The 26,976-nt window shown below is 47.5% G+C and overlaps 1 protein-coding gene across 6 annotated transcripts in view; it reads right to left on the bottom strand.

Moving 5' to 3' along the window:
• Nucleotides 1–1,516: 1,516 nt before the first annotated feature.
• TRIP12 (thyroid hormone receptor interactor 12) overlaps nt 1,517–26,976 on the bottom strand; it is a 129,811-nt gene continuing 104,351 nt past the window's right edge. For 5 of the 6 annotated variants that reach the window (XM_012726656.1, XM_012726657.1, XM_004674210.2 and 2 more), the window contains 16 exons: nt 25,128–25,300; nt 24,726–24,799; nt 24,445–24,644; nt 23,712–23,839; nt 22,632–22,783; nt 21,845–21,987; nt 20,709–20,865; nt 19,362–19,460; nt 13,603–13,717; nt 13,186–13,340; nt 12,133–12,297; nt 9,078–9,242; nt 7,825–7,938; nt 6,403–6,497; nt 5,861–5,964; nt 1,517–5,252 (listed from right to left, as the gene is read on the bottom strand). In XM_012726656.1, the coding sequence (XP_012582110.1) occupies nt 5,056–5,252; nt 5,861–5,964; nt 6,403–6,497; nt 7,825–7,938; nt 9,078–9,242; nt 12,133–12,297; nt 13,186–13,340; nt 13,603–13,717; nt 19,362–19,460; nt 20,709–20,865; nt 21,845–21,987; nt 22,632–22,783; nt 23,712–23,839; nt 24,445–24,644; nt 24,726–24,799; nt 25,128–25,300 (2,236 nt within the window). In that variant the 3' untranslated portion in view covers nt 1,517–5,055. The remainder of the gene's footprint in view (nt 5,253–5,860; nt 5,965–6,402; nt 6,498–7,824; nt 7,939–9,077; nt 9,243–12,132; nt 12,298–13,185; nt 13,341–13,602; nt 13,718–19,361; nt 19,461–20,708; nt 20,866–21,844; nt 21,988–22,631; nt 22,784–23,711; nt 23,840–24,444; nt 24,645–24,725; nt 24,800–25,127; nt 25,301–26,976) is intronic. The other variant, XM_012726661.1, reaches the window with a different exon arrangement.

Below are 26,976 nucleotides of genomic sequence, written 5' to 3'. Positions count from 1 at the left end.
AAGGCGATCTTTCCGGGGTCTGCTTCTTGGGGCGCTGTCCCATGTCATTCGAGGTGTAAGCCCCCCCATTTCCTCCCCCTCCCCCCCGTGTTCTGCCCTCTTGACCTCAGCCCTGTGCTTGCTCACAACAGAACTTCTCAGTCCATTACCGCTACGGGACGTTTTGTTTCTTCACGTAGAGGCTACTAAGGTCTGTTCCTGAAGCTCAGCTCCCCGGGAGGGTGCCTGAGTCTTGAAGGCACCACTGACTATTTGAGGGGAACAAATTCTGGAGAGCCAAATATGAGCCTGGGGGCTCAGGGTCCGCTCCCTGGCAGAGGCAAGAGCTTCATTTCCAGCAACAACTGCACCACTCCTTCCCAGGAATCCCCGCAAGTGGGAGGTGGCCGAACAGGCCAGTAAGACTGAGGCTACTGGCCGGCACAGGCCAGGAGGGAGCAGCCGGCCAGAGAGGAGTGTGGGGCTTGCAGAACTACGTGAGGTGGCCACAGCCTCCCCACAAAAGGCTGCCCGGAGGGTCTAGGCCGACCCGCACGCTTGCCGGGGACACTGTCCAGCCACTGCCATGACTGGGCACTTCTGTACAAACCGCTGCGGTGACCCACACGCAGCGGCCCCAGGAGCTGGCAACGGCGGCCCTGCGCTGGTCACACTGTCCACGTGCGCCTGCAGCTGGCTGCACCCGGGGCGACTCTCCCCTGGCTTTGGAGTTTTCCAGACCGCAAGTGGGCGGCCCTCAGGCAGGTGTACCAGGACGGCACCTACAAAGTGTGGCGCATCTGTGCACACATACAACGCGGACACGTGTTCTCTTGGTGACAGCAGGAGTCCCCTGCCCCGGCGCCAAACCAGCCATCATCTTTTAAACTCTCTCTGGGGCCTCCCTGGTGGCACAAGGGTTAAGTGTCAGCACTATCAAGCGACCTGCTCTCCTGTCTCCCCAGGGCTCCCCTCAGCGGTGGGCTTCGGTGGGCCCGCCTCTTCTGCTCCCCACTGTCTCTGGGGAGTCCTCGCACCCCCTGCACCTCTGGCCTCTGCTCCAGAGCTCTTGTATATATAAATGAATACATCTTTTTTTAAAAAAAAGGTAAAACAATCTCTTGGGTTCTCAGTTCTTTTCTGCTTCAGAGACCAGCGTGGACCCCTGTGAAGGGCAGGGCGGCCAGGCACAAAAGCTCAGGGCGGTGACCGCGAGGTGTGGCGAGGGGAGGCTGGCTGGCTTCTGCCACTGTAAGTGTCTCCAGTCTGAGGGCCACTCACCACTGCGGGAAGCAGCTCACCAAACAAGTGTCTCCTTCACCGCCACGCAAGAAGTAAGTCATCCTGCTGCGTGAGTTTGTCTCCTATAGCGTTCTCTACTGTCTGCAAAAAGCCAAAAGACATCGCTACGACTACTGTTGCTTAAGCAGAAGAGGAAGCCGCTCTCGGCACGCCACCCATCTGCACGTGCCACCTTCTCAGAAGCCCTCCAGCTGTGCATGAGTTAATAAAACTGACCATGTAGGATAATGCTGTTTATTAAAAATATATTCAGGGAGAAGGAAGTCAGTGCATTTATGCAATTTTACATACACATCTGTAGTGCGAGGTTCCATTATTCCAACAGTTCATATAAATCACTGTTTCAGAGAAGAGAAAAAAATGCTTTACACAGGAGATCAGCAATCGGTTATTAGGTTTGGTAATACGAGTAGGCTTGTTGTAAAAATAAAACCACCTCTTCCATTATTAAAGAATGTCTCCTTTATGCAGAACAAGTCTTGAGAGCTAAGAACTTTTTCTTGCATAAGAATTAACTTGGAAGTTCTTGGAAAACAGCCAATTCTGTTTTCTATAAATATAAACGCTATGTTTTGTCTGGAATATTTTTGAGGTAACAAAGGAAGCATTTTCAGTGATTTGTCACTACGTTGTCCTTTCCCACCGATGTCCATCACCATAACATCAAACCTAAGACTCATACAGAAGCATTTCTCAGTTAGAAACACAGCATGACATTTCCAAACAGCGCTATTACAGTAGGGAAAATTAAAATGGGTCCAAAAAACAAAGAAAAGGCTTGCTCATCTTGTCGAATGAACACCACTTTCCATAACCACCCCAAATGATGTCATTTCCGCCAAGTCTCATCTCACCCTCTGAAGGGCACATTCTCTCTCCTGGCCCATCAGCGACATTCCCATTTCCTGAGTTCACACTCGCACAGGAAGCAGGGAGTAGCTCAGCACCTGCTGAGCCAGAGGCAGGCGAGCTTACAACCACGCTTGCCACCACGCCTCCCGCAGACGAGCGAGGCACCACCACCATGGGCGGCGGGTTCCTGCCTCCGCCCCCGTCTTCAGGCCCCGGGGAGAAGCCGACAGGCGTGGCTCAGAGTCCGCCAGCTGCACACTCCTTGGGCTATGATGTGCACAACTCACCCCAACAGCCAAATGCCACGAGGGGGCCCTCGAGAGACCGCTGTGGCGAAAGGCTCCATGCTGCAGAACTGAAGAACAGGCCCGCGGAGCCTGCTCGCCCACAGCGGTGTGAAGGCTCCCGCTGGCTTTGGCCAGGGCGTGCAGAACCCTCGCCACCTGTTCCCGTTCAGATGACCTACTGCTGTTCATCTCCGGGGGCTGGGAGGACAGGGTTGTACTGAACTACCTCTCTTTCTTCTCGGAGTGAAATCGTTGCAAGTAAGTTCTCACACAGAAAGCAGCCACCTCAGCAACTGTCATTAAATGATACCGCCACAAAACCGACATCAGCTGTGACTGACATGACTCCAGCTCAGCAAAACTGAAAGGACAACAGGGTCTCAGTCACTCCCCAGCTGTCTACGTGTTGAGCAGTCTTGGAATGCTTGCTGACCTATGTGAATAAGCAAGTAAACTTAAGGCGTAACTGGAGTAACAGCAAATGAAGTATGTACTTTCCCCTCCAGCGCATGGCTAAGGCCTCTGCCAAGAGATTGCTGTACATGGGAAGAGCCTTCCTGGCCCTCCCTGAGGAAGGCTCCCCGGCCTGAGAAGAGTCCGTTAAAGACCCAGAGCTCAAGCTGGCAACCGATGCCTCTGAAACACTTGCGCCCAAGTGTGACTCAACACCACCACCTGCCTCCCTGGAGGCTGACACGCACGAGGCAGAGCGGCCGGAAGTCAAAGATCCGAGGTCACACACGGATCGAGTCAAATACAGATCTTTTAATAGGAAACATTACTTTGTTTATACACGTCTGTCTAATTTTAACAATAGAACCTCTTTTAAAAACGAGGAACAGATTGCTATGTCCAGGCAAAATTCTTTGTGCTTAGTTTGTAAAAACGGTATCGTCACAGTTGAAAACAAATTGGCTCCCTCTTGTCGCCGCTTTGCTCGGCGGCCGGGCTCCGACGGGAAGGCGGCTCCCTCCTGGGGTTGATGGGGAACAGGCGCTTGGCAGTCTCCGCCCGGGCCTGGGAGATTGGCTCCAGGCCCCTGGCAGCTCATCAACCTAATGGGGGTCACCGTCCACGTTCACCATGAGGAGGGGACGCGTCCAGGTAAGGCCATTTGAGTGTAGGATGACACAGAAATCGAAATGAAAACAAGCCACAGAGTCTTTCTGTTGCTGAAATGGGCAGCGAGGGGCTTTCACAGCAATTAAGACTTTGGAACAGCCAGCGAAACAAATTGATTTCTCAAAAGTTCAGTAAGAACAAATTAGCTCATCTGTCATTTACGGAAATGCTCAATTTATACAATTAGGCTTCATTTTGCACCTTAGAAGGGAGGGCTCGCCTCCCATTCTCTCCACATTTTGGGATCTTCAAGTCGCTGTTAGAAATTCTCTGACTAGTGTATTCAGCCATGACGCAAATCACAGAGACGTGGTGATTTACCGGCAGTGAAAATCTCACGTACATCTAACACGACTGAAAGGGAGGCATACGGCACAGAACTGTAAACAAAAAGGTGAAGCAAACTTTATTTATTTTCAGGTAAAAACATGAACCTGATGGATTATTGCAAATTTGAGAAATCAGCACATAGAACAACTGGACAGCGCATTGCGTACAGGTGCGTGTTATCTGTCGGGACACGGCTGGACGGCCGGTCCCAAGCCAGCACTGGGGCGGCGTGGGAGCAGGGGGAGGGGGAGACCGCGAACAAAAAACTTAGAACAGGGACCGGGGAGAAAAGAATTCTTTTACTCCAACAGGGAAGGGAAACCAAATCTCACTGAAGACTTCACATCCGTTCAAACGCTCTGGCCAGAGCGCAAGGAGCGGCGGCCGGCCCGAGCGGCCTCGCTGCGCCTGCGCGGAGGGGGGGAGCGAGCCCTCCCGCTCCCTCGGGGCGCGGGCGCGGCACGTCCACAGCCCTCGTGTCCCCGAAGAGGCCCGTCACGCCCGACAGCGCCATCAGAACTAGGCTCTAGGAAAGGTCTATCTAGATACAAGGCTGAATTATATTGACAATATATTTCAGTTCAACGAAATTTAAATTATATCTAAATTTGAAAGAACATGGAACAACAAAAGCCCGAGGGGGGGGGGATGAACCGTGAGTGCTGTACACAAGAAGCGTGAGCTGCACAGACAAAGCTGGTGGGAGTCGGGCGGTGAGGACACAGAGCTGGCTCACTACACCGTCTGTCAAATACAGGCGAGCTTTAATGTCTGAACTATGTACAAGAGCTGTCTCTGGAGGGAACAGACTGCAGACTCAGCTAGATGGATACACACAGCCCAGAATTAAACTGCACAGCGACATTTATTGTTTCAGCCTGGAAAAACATCCCTTTTTAAATTTCACACAGCAAAGCAAGTTAAAAACTTCACTCATCAAATAAATGATAATTTAAACAGAACTTGCTAAAGAAACCTCATCACAACAACGGTTTAGGGCCTGATCACTTTAAGTCCATGGGGCCATTAATGAATATCAACCAAGCGTCTCTTTAGAATCTGCAAGCCGTTTTTCCTACAACAAGAAGGTGTAACATGTTTCCTTGACTCAGGTGATACATTTAGAAAAGAAATCGTGATTTTTCTCTTGCTGTAACAGGCAGATACCGCGCTCCCATGGTCATCAGGAGAGGTGGAAGGATTGCTGCCCCTCGCGCGCGGCCACCAGCAGCTTCTCGCGCATGATCTCAATGCTCGAGTAGTCCGGCAACTTGAGATAGTTTACACAAGTCATTACAGAGGGCAGGAAGTCGTCTGGGTTTTCTGTCGATTCGAATGTCTTCCGGACAATTGTCAAAGGTGGATTCAAACTCCGGAAGCCTGATGAGGAGGGAGAAGAGAGACCAAAGGCCTTCGTGAGCTCACAGAGCGCCTGGCCACAGAGGGGAGCAGAGCCGGGTGGGCCAGGACCTCCGTGGCCATGGCCCGCGGCCAGAAGCTACTGCTCTGCTTGCCCCGCGTCAGAGGCAACTCAACCCACACGCCCTGGGGGTAGCTCTGGTGAGAAGCCTGGCGTCTGCTCTCTTTCCCAGGAAAAATCACTGCAAACGTGGAGACCAAGAGGACTCGGGGCCTTCTGACTGCTCACGTGGAGCCCCATTCGCTTCCTAGCACAAGTCCTTCCTGAAAGCTGGGTCTGGGTGCTCTTCCAACTAAGAGTCTATAAACACCCAAGAATGTGAATTTTATCCAGAGAAGCAGGATTCATGTGCAGTAATAATCTTACTTCAACATGCCTAAGTCCTATAACTTCACCCGCCAGTGCTATCTCTTCATTTACTGCAAGACAATAAACTTGACAGCATTAAGCCAGAACGCCCGAGAGGACTGTTAAGACAAACAGAGCACCCGGCTGAGCCAGGGCTTCGCCGCACGCACCCAGCACATGCACCCGCCGCCAGAAGGACCTAGCGGCCCCTTGTACCTACCTCCAACAGGCAATCTTGGGCTACCTGTCACAAACTGGAGAAATAACCTCTGCTGCTCGTTATCAAAGCCACTGAGAATCTCAAACAAGAACTTCACAGCCCGACTACAACAGAAACAAACAGCACAATCACTTCATCGTCATAAAATACAGTTCTGACTCGCAGGCGTGGCTCTCCACGGTCACCCCACGGTGGGAGCTGGCGGGGGCTCGGGGAATCCACATCAGAGTGCCCTCGGGCCCAAGCCTGTGTGGCAGCGGGGCTGGGGGGTCCCTGCTGTGGCAGACAGGACAGACAGGAGTGGGTGTTGGGCGAGGCCCGTTCCTCCTCCCCACTTCTTAAACCTTTTCACAGAAAAACTTAGAAAAGAACAATCTGGGCCCTAAATTGCCGTACTGAGAGAAATATGGCTCAAATACAGAACAAAAAGCTTCCTTTAGTAGAGGCAGGCTAACTGAAGACGGCCTCCCCCCCCCCGGGGTCTGGGCCCCACACCACACGATTCTGACTAAGGAGGGGAAGCCGGCCGGGCCGGCGCCGACCTGTCGTGGGTGTAGCCGTGGTCGGGCCTGCAGCACTCCATCAGCGTCTTCGCGTCCCAGGCGTCCGCCTTACTGCCGCACAGCAGCTGGTCCAGCTGGGTTTAAAGGAGGCCGCATGGGTTAGAGACAAACACAACAGAGGGAAACGCAGACAGTGCGATCATGGCCGGTCTCCACCGTGGCAAAGCAGGAACGCCACAGAGCCGGAGACGGCACAGCCGCTCTCCCCTTCGGCTGCGCGCCAACAGCCGTCCCCTCAGCGCCAGGCTCCAGGGGGCCTTTACTTCCCCAGAGCATCCCTGACTGACGCTCCCCAACTCTCCTCACTTCTTCACAAGCGTCACCTTGATCATCTACTTAGGGATATGTTGTGAGCCCTCACCTTTGGAAACACCAAGGTACACAGTAACAGAAGCCACGTGACGGAACAGAGTGACGAGAAGGAGCTGAGCCGGAGGGCTCGCACTTGGCGAGGTGGCGCACCCCAGTCCCATAAGCTGGGGGCGGGAGGCCCCTAGCCGTGGCGGTGCAAGTGCGCAAAGGCAAGAAGCGCTTAAAAAACCAAACACCAGAGTCAATGAAAACACCTGTGCTCTGGCTGACTGTCCGGGAGCAGGATGACTGTGCACTGCCAGTTACCCCAGTTTTCTCCCAGAAGAGTCAGATCAGGTCAAGAGGAACCTGATATGGTCACGCAGCTCAGCAGTGGGCGTCAGAATTCACTCCCTGAACAAGACTTAGTATTTTAATTCCAGGTAACTACCTGAAAGTGCCAGGTACACCACTTGCTTCAGTAAGTAGGAAATCAAACTGGACATAGAAGTAATAGTTGAGATTAAATCCAAGTCATTAAGAGCTCCAGATTCACCACTATGGAATGTAGTATTCAAACACCAACAGAAATGTTTCCAAACTGGTGGAACCCAACACCTCCCAGCAGGAAGCAGGTCTTGAGTTGTCACACTTCAAATTAAGATGACTGAAGAATGTCATTCACAAAAAACATGTTTCCCCTCTTTCAGGAATTCTCTGAGTGCCCCCAACACTTCCTTCTACCTCGAAGACCACTCGATCACCAAACATGCCATCCGCAACCTCCTCCTGTTGCCATCAGGGTCTCGGCGCTCCCTACCAGCCACAGGTTTGGAAACTGGAGCCCTTTCCAGAGCAGCAGCCAAGGGGTGAGCTGACAGACACTGCTCGCCTTCACACACGCCCCCTCTAAGGGGTACAATTAATTCCACCCCGCTCAGGAAGCGACCCTGTCTTTCCCACACTCCCACCCTCTGCTCCTTACGCTTGTTGTTTTGTTTTGTTGTTTTTAAAAACAATGCGGTTTCTAACTAGCCAGCACAGGGATCCCTCGCAAAGACAACTGCAGACACTGGAAATGAGACCGTTCCCTTACACACAGATACTCACTTCTTCCGGATAGAAGTACTGAAGATGACTGAGTGGAAAGACTGATTCAAAACCATCTCTGAATGAATCAAATTGCCTGGAAACGCCTTCGTTTAGTGCCCAGAATATAACCAGCTGCAAAAAAAAAAAAAAAAGGGGGGGGGGAGACTTTTTTACGTTGTGACAAGATTTCCAATTTACTTCTATTTAGCATGTGGCAAAGCCCAGTGAAAACAATCTGGTAACTTTTTTAAGTTAGTTTTAAAAACATCTCAGAAAACTGTAAGTAAAGAACAATCATTTGAACGACTAAATAGGGGACTAGTCAAATTAGAAGTATGTTGTAAAAGATCATTTAAGCAAGATCCCTCGAGCAGTGGGAATTTTCTGCCGATAAAGTGCCACTGAAAATTAAAAAACATGACAAGATTCACAATTGCCAGCTGTTAGTGGGTTTAAATTTTCATGTGAACTTTTTAGTTCTATATCCAAAATCCTGACAGCCCAAACCTTTTGCAGTGTGCGTGTCTCTCAGAAAAGACTCGCTTTGGAAAGGCTGGCCGTGGAGTCGAAGGCTAACAGCACCCCACTGGCCTTATTGACGGGTCACCACTGACTTCCATTAGCACAGCAGGTTCAGAAACAGAGACCACATTCAGATTAAAAAAAGAAAACACTGCTGTTCTACTGAGGAACACAAGCACTGCTAGAGATTTTGTTCAGAGACCCTGGCGGAGATGCTTGCGCGCAGCACAAGCCCAAAGAGCAGCTCCGTGACCAGCACGGCAGCAGGGGTGGCCAGGCTGCCTCCTGCTGATGAAGGAACCAAGATGTTCCTGAGACTCTAAGAGAAAAGCCAAGTCTCGGCACGCCGTCACCCCTGGGCCCAATGCTCCTTCCACTTCCTGTCAGGAGGAAACCAGAAGAAACTTTCAAGACTAGGACGAGAGCTCTATACAGGTTGTAACTTGAAATACGATGTGTATTCAGCAACTACAGCTAAGGGCCGCAAATTAAATTAACTTCAAAGCCTCCCCATCTCCAAGGGGTCGTGAGACGATTAGCTCGAGACGGCAGATGATGGAGATGACATTCAAGGGGTCCAGCCTGAGACAGTGAATTCCAGGGCACAGGGGGCCGCACAGAGCGTCTGACATGTCCCCTCCTGAGCAGAGCCTGAGCGGCCAGCACCCCCATCTGCAGACAGGGCAATGCCCGGGCCCTGATGGGCCAGCCCCTGCTGGCACAGTGCAGCAGACGCCACGGCCACATACTCTCAAGTACTCCTCCAGGTTGTGGATTGTGACCGGTATGTCCTTCCCTCCTTTCTTCAGCTCGATGTTGGGAAACCCCGGCAGAGTAAAATCCAGCCCCAGATCTTCCACAGAGCAGCCGTTCATCGTCAGCGTCTCCAGTGCGTACTGCAGACTCTCTTTGGTCTGAAAGAAAACAGGCAGCAGGAGAAACACAGAAACACAGTCCTGTTTATCTATTTATAGAAGTATCCTATGAATGTTATGGCTCCTCTGTTAGGGCTCGGCATACTTTTTTTTGATCGGAATCTACAACTGAGTAAGTTCTGAGGTCAAAAAAGAAATCATCTCAAATGCCTCAGACCCCAACTACCTTTTCCTGTGGGGCAAGGTCACGTGAGGATTGCAACTCAGCCCAATGTCTGCAAGTCAGATCTCAGCAGGTCTGTAGCTGTTTTCTCAAGTCTAAAGAACAGTCCGGAGAGTCCTCATTCTACCACTTCAGCCTCCCCAAGCTGAGAACATTTATATTCCCACTATTGCAATGAAATTTGTCTCAACAAAAAGCCCCAAGTAAAGGTAAGTCAAATCTAAAGAAAAAATGTTCAAGCTTGTATTACTCACTTTTTCAAAATGCCCAACATTAAGAGAGGCTTACATAAATGACTATTTCTTTTAGGAAAAGGATCAAAGATGAATATGCACAACTGCAAATTCTATCTGCAAATAAAGGTAGCCATCAGGTAGGTAAGTGGCTTTCCGAACTGAACCGGAGCTGCCTCCAGTGTGAAATTCTAGTAGCTAAACGAAGTGCAGAAAAAGCCATTTACACAAGACAAGGATCAGCACTCTTGGTAACAAAAAGCCATTTTTAGAGACTGAGCGCCACTTAGGGTCCCAGGTAATGCAAAATACAGGGGGTGGCGGCATCCTCAGATAAAGAACCCCCAAAGGGAGGCTTTGCATCTCACAACTGAGGTTTTCTCCTGCAGAAAATCACATTAAAAAGTTTCCCATTTTGATGCCTCTCTCTGAGAAGCTCCTGAAGCTGTTGCCCAAGACTGTCCCCCCACCTCCTGTGACAGATGAAGGTAGGTGATCCTGCTATGCCGATGGCTACTTAATTCGTCCCCGAACTGTAAAGGGTTCTGAACTACAAGATGCTATTTTTGACATGAATCTAGAACATGTGTGTCCCAGAGATGTGGGAAGAGAATTCAGTGTCTATTTATTTCAACCTTACACTTTAAATCAAAAGCCAGGCTTTACTGGGTTTTTCGGGAATCTTTCGAGACCCAAAGCTGCCAAGCAGAACTCAGGACAACCCGCTCCACCTGCTAGAGGATTCTACACCAAGGGGCAAGGTGCTTCAGAGGAACCCTTCCTCACGCTCTGGGCGGCAGGTGTGTGACACAGACCTCAGCTCTGGAGGCAAGATTATGGGCTGTGCACGTGGTAGCTTTAAATCAGGAAGGAAGAGGCGTGAGGGCGAGAGCTGTGGGGCACCAGCCCAGGAACAGGGCGCAGCAGGACCCACTGAGGCTGCAGTCCTAGCTGGCCTGCTGCCTGGAGTGTCTCCCCTGTGAAGTGCAGGTAACACGAGTGCTCAAATCTCAACAGGGGTCCTGGGAATTAAGGAAATCATTCCAGGGACGCACCTGGCGGAGTGCCGCGTGTTTTCCATCCTTTCCTTTCTTTTGGATTTACCTTTGGGTGCATGTAATAAAATTTTGGATGTAATAAAATGAAACTTAAGCTCACCAGGAGGTGGAACAGACACACAGCAAGCATGTGTGTGCATCATTTACCTCGGAGACAATCCTACGTAAGAGGATAGCTCTTTTTCCTTCTATTTTATAAAACTGATAAGCATAAACCTAATTCGTTCTTTAAAATCCTGGCCCTCCCTGGTGGCGCAGTGGGTTAAAGCACAGCACTGAGAATCTAAAGCCGCTTCCGCATGAGTTCGATCCCCGCCTGCCCGGGAGGTGACCCCATGGCACGCAGACCTCTCCTGACCCGCCCGCTGCTCCCTCAGCAGTGTACTTCGTGGATCTGCCTGTTCTGCTCCCCGCTCTGTCTCTGGTGAAGCCTCTCACCGCCCCTGAGCCTCTGGCCTGTACCCCAGTTCTGTATGCACACACACAAAAATAAATCTTAAAAAAAAAAAAAATCCTACAACCTGTTTGTCTTGTTTAGAAAACATGAAGTCGATCAATTTAAACAATAGTTTCTCTTAATGCTAAAATTATTTCTCAAAAACCTGCCAATGAATAAAGATAAAATGAGTTCCCTTCTAAGTTACCACCTCGATAATGAGGCGTTATCTAACTCCCTCACCCCCAAAATAACTACTCTGAGCCCCTCCACCAAGGAGCTGGCTCTTTCTTTCAGTACAGATCCAACCCCACTCTCTTCTTCTTCTACATCATTTGTAAGGGGACTGACTATGTGAACACTAGTCCATGTTACCTGCCCAAGTACATGACACTGCCTGCCACTTCGTAAAACACAACTTTGTCTTCTAATGTCAGATACAGACACAGTATTAATCTCAGACTAAGTTAAATAGGCATTAATGAAATAAAAATTAAGCTCTCCCCTGGGATGGAACAGAGCGGCCTCAATAAGGTGCCAAGGGGCGAACACCCACCAGGAGCTTTAAAACGATCCTGCCACTGCTCAGAAACGAACCTCCCAAATCAGAACAACTTTCTGGAAAAATCAATCTGTCTTGAGCACAGTTTTATTGATTCAAGTGCTTTCTAAAGAACTCAGTGTGATACAGAATAAGACCATTATATAATCCATCTATGTAATCCAAATTTTAACAGCAAGGCCCTGCGGCTTTGGTCAGGCATGAATTCTACTTGCTAATCAGGTTTATTCACCACCCGTTAGTCCAGATCAGTTTACCCACCGTGGCATCATCTGCAACTTACTGTAATTAAGAAAACAAGATGCCTGCAAAAGAAAACACCCGAGTAACAGGGTCAAATACAGACCACTCGACAAAGACCTGGTGTTTCTCCAAGGAGCTGCTCCACGTGACCCTTTCCTCCTCTTCTAGGCCTACCTGGGATTTATCTTGTTCAAGTCTTTTCTTCTGTCTGACAATGTCTTCAAGGTGATACACTGATCTAGCTACAACCGGGTCGATGTCAAAGAGATCATGCGATGTCAGCGAGGTCTCCTGCCGCAGCATCCACTTGTAGAAGGGCAGGCCGAGGGGCAGGTCCACCTGCAGGGAACGAGCAGAGCTCCTGATGGGCGCCGGCTTCTGGAGCTGCCTCCTCTCCGAGCCCGACACTCAGCGGGTTACTAAGAAAGGTGGCAATTGTGGGCCGGGGTGGGCAGCCAATTTAGGAGCTGTCCCATTAGAGGAAAATGCCTAAATCTCAACTCAATTTGGGGCCTTGATATTGTACATAATTCAGAGAAGTGAAGAATCCTATTGGAAACATTGCCATTCCACAGGAATTTTTTGCAGTGGTGGCCTTACATCATCTCCAGGGCCTCAATACCCAAAGATGTTTAGCAGAATCCTCTTTTTAGTAAGTTCAATTGTGTAGTAGTCTGTACCGTGAATATTGGAAAGCAAAAGGGCCAAGTCATTCTATTTACCATAGAAAAACGAATTTCTAAAATAACGGATTAAGAACCCCTTTTCAGCAGCAAATGATTTTTCAACTGTGAGGAATTTCCCTCTGTAAAACTCACAAACTGAGAAAAACAGCTCAGAAAAAGCGAGAAGGAAACAAAGTCCAAAAATACTGATCTCTCTGAACACAAAAGTCTTGGATAAGCACCTCCCCGGAGTTATCCTATAGGGGATTAGCAAACACTTTAAAAAAACACATGGTTAAAAGCCACCATAATGCTGCCTGATTCTCTGAGCTCTTGCAACAAAAGCAGCGGCTTGCAGGCTGGCTCTGGGGCACCGCCTGGAGTCCCCGTGAAATGTTCTCTGCCGAACCTCCCATGAACTACTGAATCAGAACTGCCCTGTCAAACAGCACCCCAGCATTTCGCGGGCATCCTGAAGTGCATGAAGCACCGCTGTCACACAGAGCACTGAGTAAGACAAAGGTACAAAATAACAGTGGCAAAGTCAGTAATCCCAACTTACCAGTCTGAAATCCATGATCGCCTTGGCCATTAATTTTCCTAGGAAGCGAAACTTCATCTTAACCTTTGCAATATGGGCTGGCTTGGCTGTCCGACCAAAGGGTAGTGCGAACAGGCCCTGGAGGTTCTGAATGTACTTGGTCCCTTCTTGACTCCCTGTAAAACCAGCAAGTCACTGAACTTTAGAGGCTAGCCCAAAGCAAGGCAAACCGGCCTAAGAAACTCAGTATCCTCAAAGTTCGATAGCAGATCACTGAGAGAGCTCCACGGGGCTCTCTCATTGGATAAATAAGAAAACAAAAGGAAAAAGAAATTCAGGTCAGACAGCATGGCCCTTTAGCAGAAGTGAGAGAACTGTCTAGCTGTTACACAATCTGAGTGACACATGCTGATCGCCTGTCTCACAGGATGATGTTACCTTTTGGGTTGCTAAGAGTCACTTCTTCACCTCTCCAGAGACCCAAGTCAGCCCTCTGGAGTTCCTGAGATACGAGTGCATAAAACTCCAGCGTAGGTCCAAGACCTGTACCAACCTAAGGAAGGACAAAAGAAGGACTTCAAATGTTAGAATCTGTGGTGCTTTTCTTAACAATCTCTTGGTTATGAAGACACTAAGAGCAACTGCTTGTAAGGACGTGTACAGATTATTTTCCAACCTGTCCTGATCGCATCCTCTAGTCGTGGCTACCTGGAGGGCCTTTATAAATTTCTTGCCCACCATTTACTGAGGAGGGGCCTGTGGCAGCTATATGCCTGACCCTCAGGTACAAGGTGACCCCGGCTGCCTAAGACTCCTGCTTGAAGCCAGCTCGACATTACCTCCTGGGCTGCCTTATCTGCCCAGTTTCTTTGTTCCTCCTCTCCGGACTTAGCTTTCGGCTACTTAAGTAGTTATCACCTAGCACAGCCAAGATTCCATTCTATGCTTGTATATCTCACTGGAGGGATCTAGAATTCACCTCTGTAGCCTCTGCAGTGCCTCAGGCACACACCAGCCACTTGACAGAGCTTTGCTGAATAAAGAACCAGCAAGGCAAGCTTTGAATTCGTGCCAGCGCTCAGGAACACTGGACGGTCCGAGCTATCAGTGTGCACACATTGAGGGGGGAGAGTGGGATGGAGGAGGGTAACATGCCCTGAGGACTCTCACTTGGTAGGCATGAGCTGGAGCCTGGGCACTGGAATTTTTAAATACGTCCCAAAGGTGACTGCAAGCCTTGACTAAAGAGGCCCCCACGAGACACACGGTCCCGGGCAGCATCAGAGCCTGTTGCTCCTTCACGCTCTCGCAAGGCACCACCAGCTGGGAGCGCAATGAGCCATGCAGCTAACAATGGCAGGTCCAGGCCCTCATTCCAGGTTAAGTCTAATCACAGTCTTATCAAGAAGCTTACATCGCACTTAACAGATTTTGCAAATAACCAACACTTCTTTACAGTTACCAAAGTCACATTTCAAAAATATCCACACTAGCTTAAAAGGTTACAAATCCACCAAATGCTGAACTCTGACTTTAAATGATGACGTGCTTGAGCCGTGTGATGCTTTCCTGGTGCAGCCCCTGCTTCCTGCAGGGGTGGGGGGGGTGGGGTGCAGATATCACCGGAGTGGAATGCTCCAACCAAAACCACCCAGGGTTCTCCTCCTTCTGACTCCCCACAAACCCACCCACCAGTAAACACCATAACCCCACCTTCAAAGCTCATTCCAGACGGCTCACTCTCATCTCTTAGCTCCCCCACTGCAAGAGCCTCCAGAACCGTCTGTCCTAGCATTTCCTAGCCTGTTTTCACAGTGCCAAGCGTGGTTTTATGAAACATACACTCGTAAGATTTTTCTGTGCCCCGCAAAGCTGGAGTTCTCAGCCTACTTGTCCCCCCGGCTCACTGGCTACTGCTCCTGGCCACAGTCCTCCTGCAAAATGGGCAGGAAGCTTGTCTCAGCGTTCTGGCTTTTCTCTGTCCTTTTGTTGGAGACCCTCTCTCCTGAGAAAGCAACAAATTGCTTCTGCCTAAGATTCACCTCAGACCACTGCACCCCCATCCTAATCTTCCTACTTTCCTTTGTTGTCTTCATGGCCTAGTACCAACATGTGCATGTGCCAGCCTCTCCAAAAGAGGAAAAAGAAAAAAGAGAGAGAGAAGAAAAGATCCACGATGGCAGTGACTGTATTTTGTTCTCCAGGGAATCTTGAGGCGCTAAAGTGGGAGGGAGGGGCCAGAGCAGCCTAGACAGAAAACAAACCTGCAGTGACATCTGATAGCCACCAGATGGTGCTCTAAAGTCAGGTAATTCCTATTCCCTTTAGCACAATCATCTCAGGCTAAAGACAACTCACAGATCAGATCAGTCTATTTCCTCCATCAAAATACTGTTACTTCTGAAAATAAAACAGACTTAACTCAAAATCTCAAGTGACACGGTTACTGCTGTTTACACCGTGCGCCTGTCAAGGTGGAAGAACCAGGTCACAGCAGCTCTGGCAATCCCCCCCCCTCAGGCTGGCCAGCAGCTTTAGCTCAATCTGATCTTTGTAGGGACCTTTGTCCTACCAAGCTACTGCACGAAGAGGCTAGGTATTTTGGTGTTGCGTCATTTCTCTTAGAATATGAAGCAGAGCATAAAACCGTATAGACAAAATCATGGAAAAACAAACATGTGACAACTTAATACTTTGGAAGTTTTTGAAAAGCTAGTGTAAACTAGGATCTATTACATGACAGCCCATGTCCTAAGTATCCTGACAACAAGATGAGGTTAGGTGCATGCCTTGTGCAGGGCTGGTGAGGGCACCAAGGAGCTACGACCAAGTGGTGGTGTTGGACTGTCCAGCCCGGGCGCCCAGCTGTCCCGCCCGGAGACTGGGTCGGCCACAGCCAATCCTTCAGGGTTGCGTGATTTTCTGAGCCCAAATACTGACTTAATTCTTCCCTGGCTCACCAACTGTCCCAAGCATCTCACTTCACAATGGAGCCCATTACGACGTTTTGAATTAGGATTTTTTCCAGATGTGACGCTCTTTCCTACTGGCCACTAGCTGAGCTGTTGGGTTAAATTTTATTCCCAAACTGAGCCCCTACGGGTTCAAGGCCTCTTTCCCAGCCCCTTCTCCAATGAATTCGGCCCCTGGATTAGAAAGCAGCCGCAGGAATAATCACGGTGGATTCAAAAGAGGCCTTAAGTTTCTCATCCCAGCACCCAGGCTCCACGCAGTCTAGCCCCCCAGTCAGCGCTCCTCCCCCCGCACTCCTGAGCAGTTCCTCAATTCCATCATTTCCCACCAAGCTGACCCCTTGAGTCAAACCTAATGGAAGATGGTTCCTTAGATCTCTTCCTCCACTAGAGCCTAACTCTGGGCCCCGTGACACGCCCACAGCCCCGACCGGCTGCTTGTCTGAAAGCCTATGCACATGTCCCCACACCCCTCGGCCACACTCTCCTGCACGTGCGCTGGTCTAGATCTCCTCCTTGTGTTTTCTTTGCAGGAATTTTGCCATAACCTGGAACTACAGCAGGGACAGTTGCTAGGAAGTAACGACTTGAAATGCTAATTTTGATACAGCAATACTACTCTTAAACGAGCTTTTCACAGGTCTTGATGAAGAAAGTAGTAAATGAAGACAGTCATGACTAAAAACCACAGGATATCGCAGCACTTAGCACGAGCCACGCACTGATCTGAGCCTGCACACTCAACCCTGAGGTTCTACTGAAAAACCCATGTTTTAAAGATAAAATCCCGAGGGGCTGAATAGCTGACTATTTTAGTCAGTATAATGATAAGTCAGGAGATGTTGAGTCCATAGGATCATAAATCCAATCCAAACTCTATTTTGCCTTTTAAAATATGGGACAAGGGAAGAAAACCCTCCTAAGGGACTCAATACTTTAGTAGTGAAATACAGAGAAAATATTTGACTCTTTTGGTGTATGGTCCTGCAGCTAAAAATGCTTTTTACAAACATATAATGGTTCAAATGGTGTACAATGTGAGAAAGGCGACTAATTTTGGGGCCTCTAGTCAAGGTCTGTGGGGCTGCCATGCCTGCCCACGGCCACGGGGCGGCTAGGCCACGTAGCGGTGACGGGCAGCGGCGACGAGGCAGGCGTGGTCCACAGAGCCAGAAACTGTCTCCACTCCACTCTTCACAGAGTTTTCCCAGGCCAGATCTACAATAACCTGACAACCTATTAAACTTACAGAAACTGTTAGAATAATCAAGTTCACGAAGACAAAGGGTCAATGTTAAAAAGTCAGCGGTCTTTCTATAAACCAGCTTCATTAGAAATTGACACAAATGAACAGTGTTCATTTTCAGACCCATCAAAAAACATGAACTATTTGGAGAGGAGATGGAATTTGTACAGGAAAGACTTCTAGGCTTGAGTCGGGAAGCACCACTGAGCAACGCTGAGGCGTAGGCAGGGGAGGCCACACCGCCAAGAGACTCGCCAGTGTCGACTCCTCCAGCGGACACAGCCCACTCCTCCTCCAGGGTGACTTTTCTGGGTATTAACAAGCCAATTCTAGAATTTACTTGAAGTTAAAGGGATCGAGAATAACCACAACCACTCTGGGCAAGACAGCCAGCCAGAGGGCTCCCTCTCCTGACGGAAATGCAGCACCAGGCCACGCGGCGAGGGCAGCGCCGACCAGCGAAAAGAGCACACGAGCCGACGCCACTACGTGGGGTCTACTGGTCGTCACCAAGGCTGTCCAGGGCACGCAACAGGGGGTACGGTCACTGAACAGAAAAAAAGAAGCTTAATCCTAATTTTATGTAAGACTTAACTCCAAAGAAAAGTCAGGCATAAAAACTAAAAAAGTTCTAGAAAAAAAATGCATAGGAGAAAACTTTGGAGACCAGGGGTCAGGGGGAATACCCCAGGCTACACGCATATATAAAGAAAAAAAAGTTGATGAAAACCTGATTTCATCAAAATTCAGTATTTCTACTCTTCCAAAGACATCCCTAATAAAAAGATGGGTCATAGATTGGAAGGAAATATTTGCAAAACATTTAGCTCATGAATTTAGGACTTGTATCTAGGCTTTACCAACGCCAATGATAAAACAAAAACCCAATAAAAAGGTGGACAGCATGCCCAGAGACTTCTCTGAAGAAGATAAATGCCAGGCTCACAAGCAACAAAGACAACATCGTATCATCAGACAGATGTAAATTAAAAATTAAATGTCTCAAAGCCTATGAAAGCTTATCAACCCATGTGGGATAAGCTCACAGCAAGGTTAATAGTAAGAGCCCACTAAAGGCTTGACAATAACCAAGGTTGAATGTGTAAAGAAACTGAAAATTACATACTAATTACTGGTGGGATTAACACATCAGGACACCTTATTCTGGAAAATAATTTGGCATTTATTACAGAGCTAAAATCTATCTTTCCAAATGACTTAGAAATCCAACCCTAAAGTGTAAAAGAAGTTAAAACCTATGTTTACGCCAACTGGCACACAGATGTTTATCTTGGGTCAAAACTGGAAGAAAATCAAAAGTGCATCAACTGGAGACCAGCTAAACATCACGACACACTGCTATACGGAATATTACTCAACAGTGAAAGGAAACTAGTAAGTGGAACAACGCTATCCACCCCAAAAGCATTGCACCAAGTGAAAAACTAACACAAGTGGTTACATACTGTGCAATTCCATTCACTGTACTACTGCACAAGACAAAATGACAGCAGCAGGAAACAGAAGATGGCGCCAGGAATGCGGGTGGGGAGGAGACTGTCACCTGGTCTGAAAGGCCCCTGCGGCGCACAGACAGTGCTTTCTCCTGATGCGGAGGTGATCAGACTATAACACTGACCACTCTTACAAGTGTCGATCTTGAGGTGTTATATATAACCTTTATTTCAGTAAAGATGACTTTTAAAAAAACCATTTGGACATTTGGAAAGTTATCTATAAAGCATTCTTTCACTTTATCAATTTAAAGATCATACAAATATCTCCCCTCATGGGGGAGAGGGGAAAACATTTTTGTTATAAAACTGAGTCTTAACTTAGACCAATCATTCAACAGAAAAACTGGAACAAATCTCAAGGTTTTAGACAAATTTCTCATATATGTTTCAGAACTTCAAAGGACCAAAAAATTCTCGCAACATTTTATCAAGCTCAAACCACAGGCAGACTCATAAGCTCACCTCATTTTCGTACTGGATTTCTAACATGGCCCGTGAACTGCCAAGATCCTGCATCACAGACTCAGCTTGTTTCAGCAGCTCCTCTCTGTTCACAGTGCGCTACAAAGGAAAGTACAAACGTGAGGACGCTGTGCTCAAGGGACACGCTAGCAGGGGTGTGTCCCGAGGCTCGGAACACTCAGTTCTACCATTAGCTATTTCAAAGGCGCCTCGGTCAAGGTTAAGAGGTAGCAGTGCTGCCTCAAACACCAGTGGCACCTGACAACCCTGAAGCATGCGAGGTGAGAGTTAACTGTCTTGAACCCACGGCAAGCCCAGAGACCCAGCTGGGGAAGAAAGGTACTCTGCAACCTTGCCAAATTCAATGCAATTTAGGCTGAAACGCCATGAAATCTCCCTGGACACGTGAAGTTAGATGATGGAGAAACAGGTGTTGGGGGTGATGTGAGACAGGTGAGTGGGATCCCTGCTTGGACTGCATGTATACTAATGAGGTTCAAGGAGATGAGAAAAGCCCCACCTGATGTCCCGATTCTAATTCTATAAATAGGGATGTTGGTAGAGTAATATAAAGATCGAATAATAAAGAGCACGACGATTTCTGTTTTGCTTCTCAACTTCTTCCCTCCCTCTTGATTTCATTACTAATGGCTCCTAGGAGACTTCTGAGAGAAAGGGTTTTATTGGAACAGCTTTGATTAAGAATCCTCAGCAAGAAAGAAGCCAATGAACAGAACCAGTAAGTGAAAGGCAGTGCGACTCAGTCAGTCGTGAGGCCTAGGTCGCAGATGGAAATGGCTCGGGGCCGTGTGGTTTAAGAGCTGTTTTGTGGCGCCAAGATCAGCAGCACAGAAAGACGGAGTCAGCAATGCCGGGTGGCTGCTCACGAGATGATGCGGGACACCTCACACGTGTCCGCTGGCTTCTAACCGGAGAAGTCTGCTACGGGACTGAAGTGTGTCTGACTGACTCTGCCTACTACATAAGGGAGCAATTATGAATGGGAGGCTGTAGTTTTGAGTTCTGAAGTTTCTGTGGGAGAAGACAAGATTCTTCCTTGACACATAAATATGGCAACTAAAAGAGAAAAAAGACTTCAAGCAATTTCAGAAATTGGGGGAAAAGTCTTCCTGAGAGGATACAGGAGAATCACAGACAGCCCAGACCCAGCAGACAGCAGACTACTGCTAACACAGATGATAAAAAAAGATGAGCAAAGAGACGGCTGGGGAGACAGGCCTCCAAGCAAAGAGACACCCCAAGTGTGCCAGGTTTACAGTTTTCCCATTGTTTTGAAAATCTGTTTGATGCATATCTTTAAATATGGGGGGGGGGGAGAGGACTTACTTTTTTTCTATCCAATCTAGGTGCAACTCTGCTATCTTGAGAATCAGACTGGTTGATTTCTGGGTTGGTATCAAGTAATCTTTGCATTGCTCGGTCCCGATCAAATGCAGTTACATAAAAAAGCATTTGCCGGGTATCAAAAGGGAAGAAAAATGGGCTGTAAAAAGATGTGACAGAAATTTATTATCTGAATTAGAAACCATTAAAACAAAAACAACCCTGTATCAGAAACAACTTTTAATATGCTGCAAAGTAAAAATTATGAATGTAACAAATAAAAATGACCTAGGCAAGCTGATTGTGAAGAATTTTCATAATTCTTACATGAAGTTTCTATGTGATCAAATAGTGCTTTAAACAGCCTTTCACTAGAAATCGAAAACCCAACCATTAGAATCCCGCCCGAGTTCAAGTCTACCCCAGGCCGCCTTTCATGTACCCCAGGGCTCTTTAGGAAACAGGACGGCACCAAGGCTGCCTTCACCCCTGGCCGCCACTGCGTGCCGCCCACCCCCAGGGCACTGGCCTCACAGCTCCTGGCTCGCCGCCCAGCACTGGCGTCCCTGTCCCTTCTACTGCCATAGGAAGCTGCTGCGTGCCGAAGACCAAGTCCTGCAGCGAATAAATTCCGTTGTCTTCCAATGTTATGACTTACTTTGGTAGCTGGCCCAGAGCTGCCAAAGGCACTTTCTGTGCTGATCTTAAGTGTTCGGTATCTGTTCCGCCCAATACAGGTGGCCAGGTGAGGACATGATTAAAAAAACTCAATTTCTAGTTTTATTCAACTGTAAATGCCCTGAGAGCCCGTGGCCAGTGGCTGCTGTGATCTCTGCAACTCTGAGAACCTCCACCTGCACCAAACAGGCTCAGAGAATCAACCAACCACACTTCTGGAGCCCACTCTTAAGGCAGCGGAGGACAGTCCTTCGCCCCTTCACTTCTACTCCTGGTGTGGCCACAGGCTGCGAGCAGGTCTCACGCAGCCCTGCTGCCTGTCTGGTGGCTGCCAGAGCTGCCCTACGAAGCCAGCTGTGCTTAAGACAGGTTCAGAAAGACTGTGTTTCTGCAGCAAGATGCATAAAGGCCAAAACAATGGGACCACTCTCCAGCCACTAGCATGCAAGTCTTCATCTTACCAGGTCTTTCCTAGTTCAGTCAGCCACGTCGGGATGTTTCCTGTCATGATTACTAAAGGATCTTGAAGCTGCCTATTTGCTTTTGCTGTCAACTTACTGTTAATAAATTCACTAGTTGGAATAATCTCCTTGCACATTGCATTCTGTAAATCATTAAAGGGGGGGAAAAAAAAAGGCCACATGTCGTCAAACAGTAGACTTGTGTCCCCTGCCTCTCCCTTCATCCCCACAGCCCACATTTCACCAGCTGATTTCCAACATACAGGTGACTGGCTCTCCTTGTAAGCCGCAGTCCGAATACAGCTTTCACAAGGCAGGGATGACACCCACCCCCGCCTCTTCTGTGACCACTGCCCTGCCCTCATTCACTAGTGTGGCCGCGGATGCATCACACTACACCAAGTTCTTCATGCTCCTTCTTTGTGCAGACATCAAAGGCAGCGTTGCCCACTCCACCCAACTTGCTAGCAACATACATCTTAACGTAGGTAAGTGGACATTGGGTTAGAGGTACCTGAAGAAACACAGGCTTGATTTTCATGGGATGGCTGAACTCAGTAAACTTATAGCTAGAGAGCATTTTACAAGTCTGACAGGAATAAGTGGGGTTCCCACTACTGGGGTTCCTGTACTGTTTACTGGATCCCTGCATTTAGCTGAATCATTTTTCTATTTCTAGCACAACAGGAATTCATTAATCACTAGGCAGAGAGGCAGAGATAGACTAGCTAGAACATGTCATGAAAACACATCACAAAGAACTTCATAAGCAGGCACCGTTACTCACATCATACAAGTAATACCAGTATCGACTGACGGCATGTAAAACTCTTAAAAGAAGAATCACATCTAATGACGGGTCTTCAAAAGTTATATTTTCAGGTGGTGTGGGTATGAGGTAAACTTCTAAAGGATTTGACACTGATGGGCACACTCCATCTGAAGGGCAAAGATCAAAGTTAAGTGCTGATCAAAGTTACAAAGACGGGGCCGGTGTCACCTTATCACGCCTTGAGCAGTAACCACGTTAACTCAAGGCTCTGTGGTTGTCATTACTGAGCTTTTGATGTCCCTCCTGCTTTTATCTGATAAATCATCCAGGATTATGAAAACTCCACTTCCCTTTCCATTCCCAAATAAACTTTATAAAAGAGAAAAACGGACTCTTTTGCATTTCTTCTTTATAACTGAAGCAAAGCTACCAATAAAAAGGCCAGAGAAGAAATGATGAAACTTTGCAACGTAAGGTGACTTACGAGAAAGGGCCAGGCATTTTAATATCCAGCTTAAAACATAAAAAGTTAGGTAAACACACTCAAATTATGAATATGGTAAAAGACCTGTGGTTGCTTCAGCACAGACCAACAGTTCCTCCAGGCAGGCTCTGTATTTCCTCTGTGCTTAGATTTCACTAACAGCAAGTTTTTTCAGTGCGAGAGATCAGACAGTTGCTATTTACTTTTACCAAGCAAAGAAAATAAAAAACGCATCATCACTTCGTAAAGGGAGCATATTTTAACTAAAACCAGAAACTGTAACAATCTCAAAATAAAACGCGTATTTTAATAGAAACAAGGCAGCTTTATGGAAAAAAGAAATCGCCACGGTGCCCTGGTTTCTGCAGACCAGGGAAAATCTCCTCAGCAGCCGCCAGTGTTGGGAGGGACAGCAGGCGGGGGTCCCTGGTAGCGGCGTCCCTGGGAAGGGACCAAGCAGGCAGTGTGGCCTCCACGGAAGGGAGGGCGGGGCCTGGGCCGGCGCCTGGAGAGCCCGGAGGAAGCCTCGGCCGAGCGGCGCTTGCCCGCGGTGGCGCTTGCCCGCGGTGGCGCTTCACTTGCCCGCGGCCAGTGCTTCCCGGTGCACTCACCGTGCCAGAGCTCGTCGTGCTTTTTTGCATTTCTAGGGGAAGTTTTCGTGGGAGCTGTTTGGGCTCTTCCTCTTTTACCACCAACACAATCTTTATTACTCTCTTCGTCCTCTCTCACAGGCTTGTACCTAAGGACAGAACATGCAAACCGAAAAAGCAGACTTTACACCTGCAAGTTCCTTGACAGAGGCCGAATGCAAGCCAGAGCCCACAGAGCCCCAGGACAATGCCGAGGCCCCTCCGGCTCCCTCCCTGCGGGGTGGAGGGAGCACTAACAGCCCTGCTGCCTGGAGAAGGGGCCAGCCGAGAAGCCCTTCCCCAAGAGCGAATGTGGGAAGGCGGCCTGTGAAGCCTGGCCCGCAGGCCTCCCAAAGGACACACAGAAAGCTGCAGGGCAGATCCGCGGGCTCGTTGGCCCAACTTGCAATTTACCCCGAGGAGTATCACCTTACAGAGACATTTTTGTCTCATTTAAAAACCTGAAACGAATCTAATAAAGTAAATGCAAACTACGTAAACATGATTACAAGCTTTCTTGAAAACTAACAAGGAAGCTAACTAAGTATGTGGCATGTTTCCACACATGATAAAATATCTGAAGGAGCTTTTACTAGTAAAATGTAGGATTTATGGCTCCCTTTCTTTATGAAAATCAGTCATTACTAAGAATTCTATACAAATATCAAAGCTGATGATAAGCCGGAAAACCAAACAAACTCATGTGCAGACTTGCCATATTGTATGGGTCTTTGTCCAAATACCAGCTCTTCCCAGGGGATTGCTCTCGTCATCCGTGGACTCCCTTTCATCCTCAGCCTGGATACTGAACTGGCGCACAGCCTGGTACACAGTCATGTTATATGGTAGCAAGTGCTCTCCAATGTAAAACTGTAATCTGTGTCTTACGTTTCCTGAATTTAAGAACTGAGCGGCCTGAATAAAGCAAAACAAAATCCATGTAAGCTACAGGTCCTGAACTTCATACAACGCAACAAGGTGGGAATAAGACCTTACCAGAGACTCATCTATTTCCTCGTCTGAGCCATCATCGTCACTGTCTTCATCATCTTCTCTCACTCTTCCATACCCTAGGGACCAAGAAAACTGTTAAGATTCCTAGCAATTTCAGGTGGCAAAGAAAAGCCTAGATATATGTTTAAGGCAACATATCCTTAGAAAAAATGTGCCCGTTACAATGGGGTCTACAAAGTTTGTTAACGAAATGTCCCTTCTACTACATTCCAACAAGATAAATTAACTGAGCACCCAAGCAGTCAACCTCTACAAAGCCGAACACTTTCCTACGCAAAAAAACACACTCTGCCTGATAGGAGAGGGAAAAAAGGGCAGTAAGTAGGAAGAACGGTACATCTCCTTCACCCCAAATACATGCGCAAACACACACATGGAACGTACCTCTGACCACAAGGTATCTCTCGATAGCTTGTACCAAGGCCAGAGGGTCAATCTTCACAGGTCCACCCTTCCACTGCTTCACATTTGCACAATCTGGATGTCTCTGTAACTGGCATTTTAACTGATGTGTGTTGAAAAATTTTAAAGCCTGTGATCCTCTGTTGAGAGAAAAGCTCAAGATAATTTATGAAAAAAAGTTATTCTATTATTTTCAGAACCAGTATACAGTAATACAAATAAGCAAACTAATATAATTCTTCATGCTCATAAAATACAAAGTGTGAAATTAGCAATTAAGTAATTGATGAAGCAAGCAATTCAAGTCACTTAGTACAAGTTATAAACAGAAGAGGGTGTGCATACTTCTGGGTATTTATCCAAAGAATACAAAAACACTAATTTGAAGCAATCCATGCACCGCTATGTTTACTGCAGAGTATTCACAGTATCCAAGCTATGGGACTGGCCTACCCATTCACCAAAAGGTAAACGGACGAAGAAGATGGGGCGTATGTATGTACGAAATGAAGTAGTACTCGATTAAAAAAAAGCCTTGCCATTCGCAATAGCATGGGTGTACTTCAGGGTATCAGGCTAAATGAAATGAATCAAAAGGAGGGGTAAATAAAAACATATTTCGTTCTTTTGTGAAATATAAAAATGCAAACGAACAAAAAACAAAAACTCTTTTGATACAGAGAACAGATTGCGGGAGGGTGGTCACAATGTAAAAAGAAAAAGGTTACAGATTTCACATCACTGTATTACAAGTGACTGTTACCTCAATAGAAATGTATTAAACAAAAAAAGGAGAAAACATTCAACACTTGTCCCACCATGAATCCATCTGAGCAGAAACACCTCCCCATTGAGATTTAATTATTTTTCTGAAATCAAGTTTCTCAACCATTTGAGCATGCTTACTTCTGCAATGGTTAGATCCTATTTCTTTAAAAATAAACCAAAGCCCAAAACACCTCAGCTACAAAATTACTTTAAAAATTAACCTTTAAATACCAGTATGACTGCATTTATGTGTGAACTATAAAAAAACAAAGCAACAGAAAAAATTAAGCCAAGCAAAACCTACAAATCTGACTACAGAACTAAGCCTGCAGAAAGGGAAGGGCCTAATGGAGAGTTACCGGTGTTCTGGCGGGGGAGGGGCTTAACATTTGTAGAGGCTGAACCTGCACTCCCAAGAGACAGTGTTATAAAGCAACAGGAACATAATGAAAAAAATGTGCTATATTCTTTCACATGAAGCCTTCTAATGGTTATACCAGTCTAAACCTGGCAATAACATTTAATTGTTCGCTTTTACAAAGGGGAAATTAAATAGCTGGTACTCCATCAAACTAAAAAGACTGTACAGCAAAAACAGCAACTAAAATGAAGAAACACCCTACTGAATGAAGGGCAAATATGTGCACATCGTATATCTGATAAAGGACTGGGACCAAAGATCTACAAAGAGTTTAAACAACTCAACAAAACCAAAGCAAACAACCCAATCAAAAAGTGGGCATGAAGAGCTAAATAAAAAAAAACAAACAAAAACCCAAAAACTCCACCACACTTCTCTAAAGAAATGCAAATGGTCTATCACTTTACTGCCAGGACAATGCAAATCTAAACCACAATGAAATACTACCTCATACCTATGAGAACGGCACATATTGGAAAAAAAACTGGAAACAAATGACTGCAACAATGTGGAGACAAAGGAATCCTCTTACACTACTGGTGGGGATGCAAACTGGTCCAACCACTATGGAAAGCTGTGTGGAGGTTTCTCAAAACACTAAAAAGTGGATTCACCAGATGACCCACTGCTTACATTCCCAGG

The sequence above is a fragment of the Condylura cristata genome, unplaced genomic scaffold (genome assembly GCF_000260355.1).
Source record: "Condylura cristata isolate star-nosed mole 26May11 unplaced genomic scaffold, ConCri1.0 scaffold00002, whole genome shotgun sequence".
Lineage (NCBI taxonomy): Eukaryota > Metazoa > Chordata > Mammalia > Eulipotyphla > Talpidae > Condylura > Condylura cristata.
This window is presented reverse-complemented; position numbering and strand designations above follow the sequence as displayed.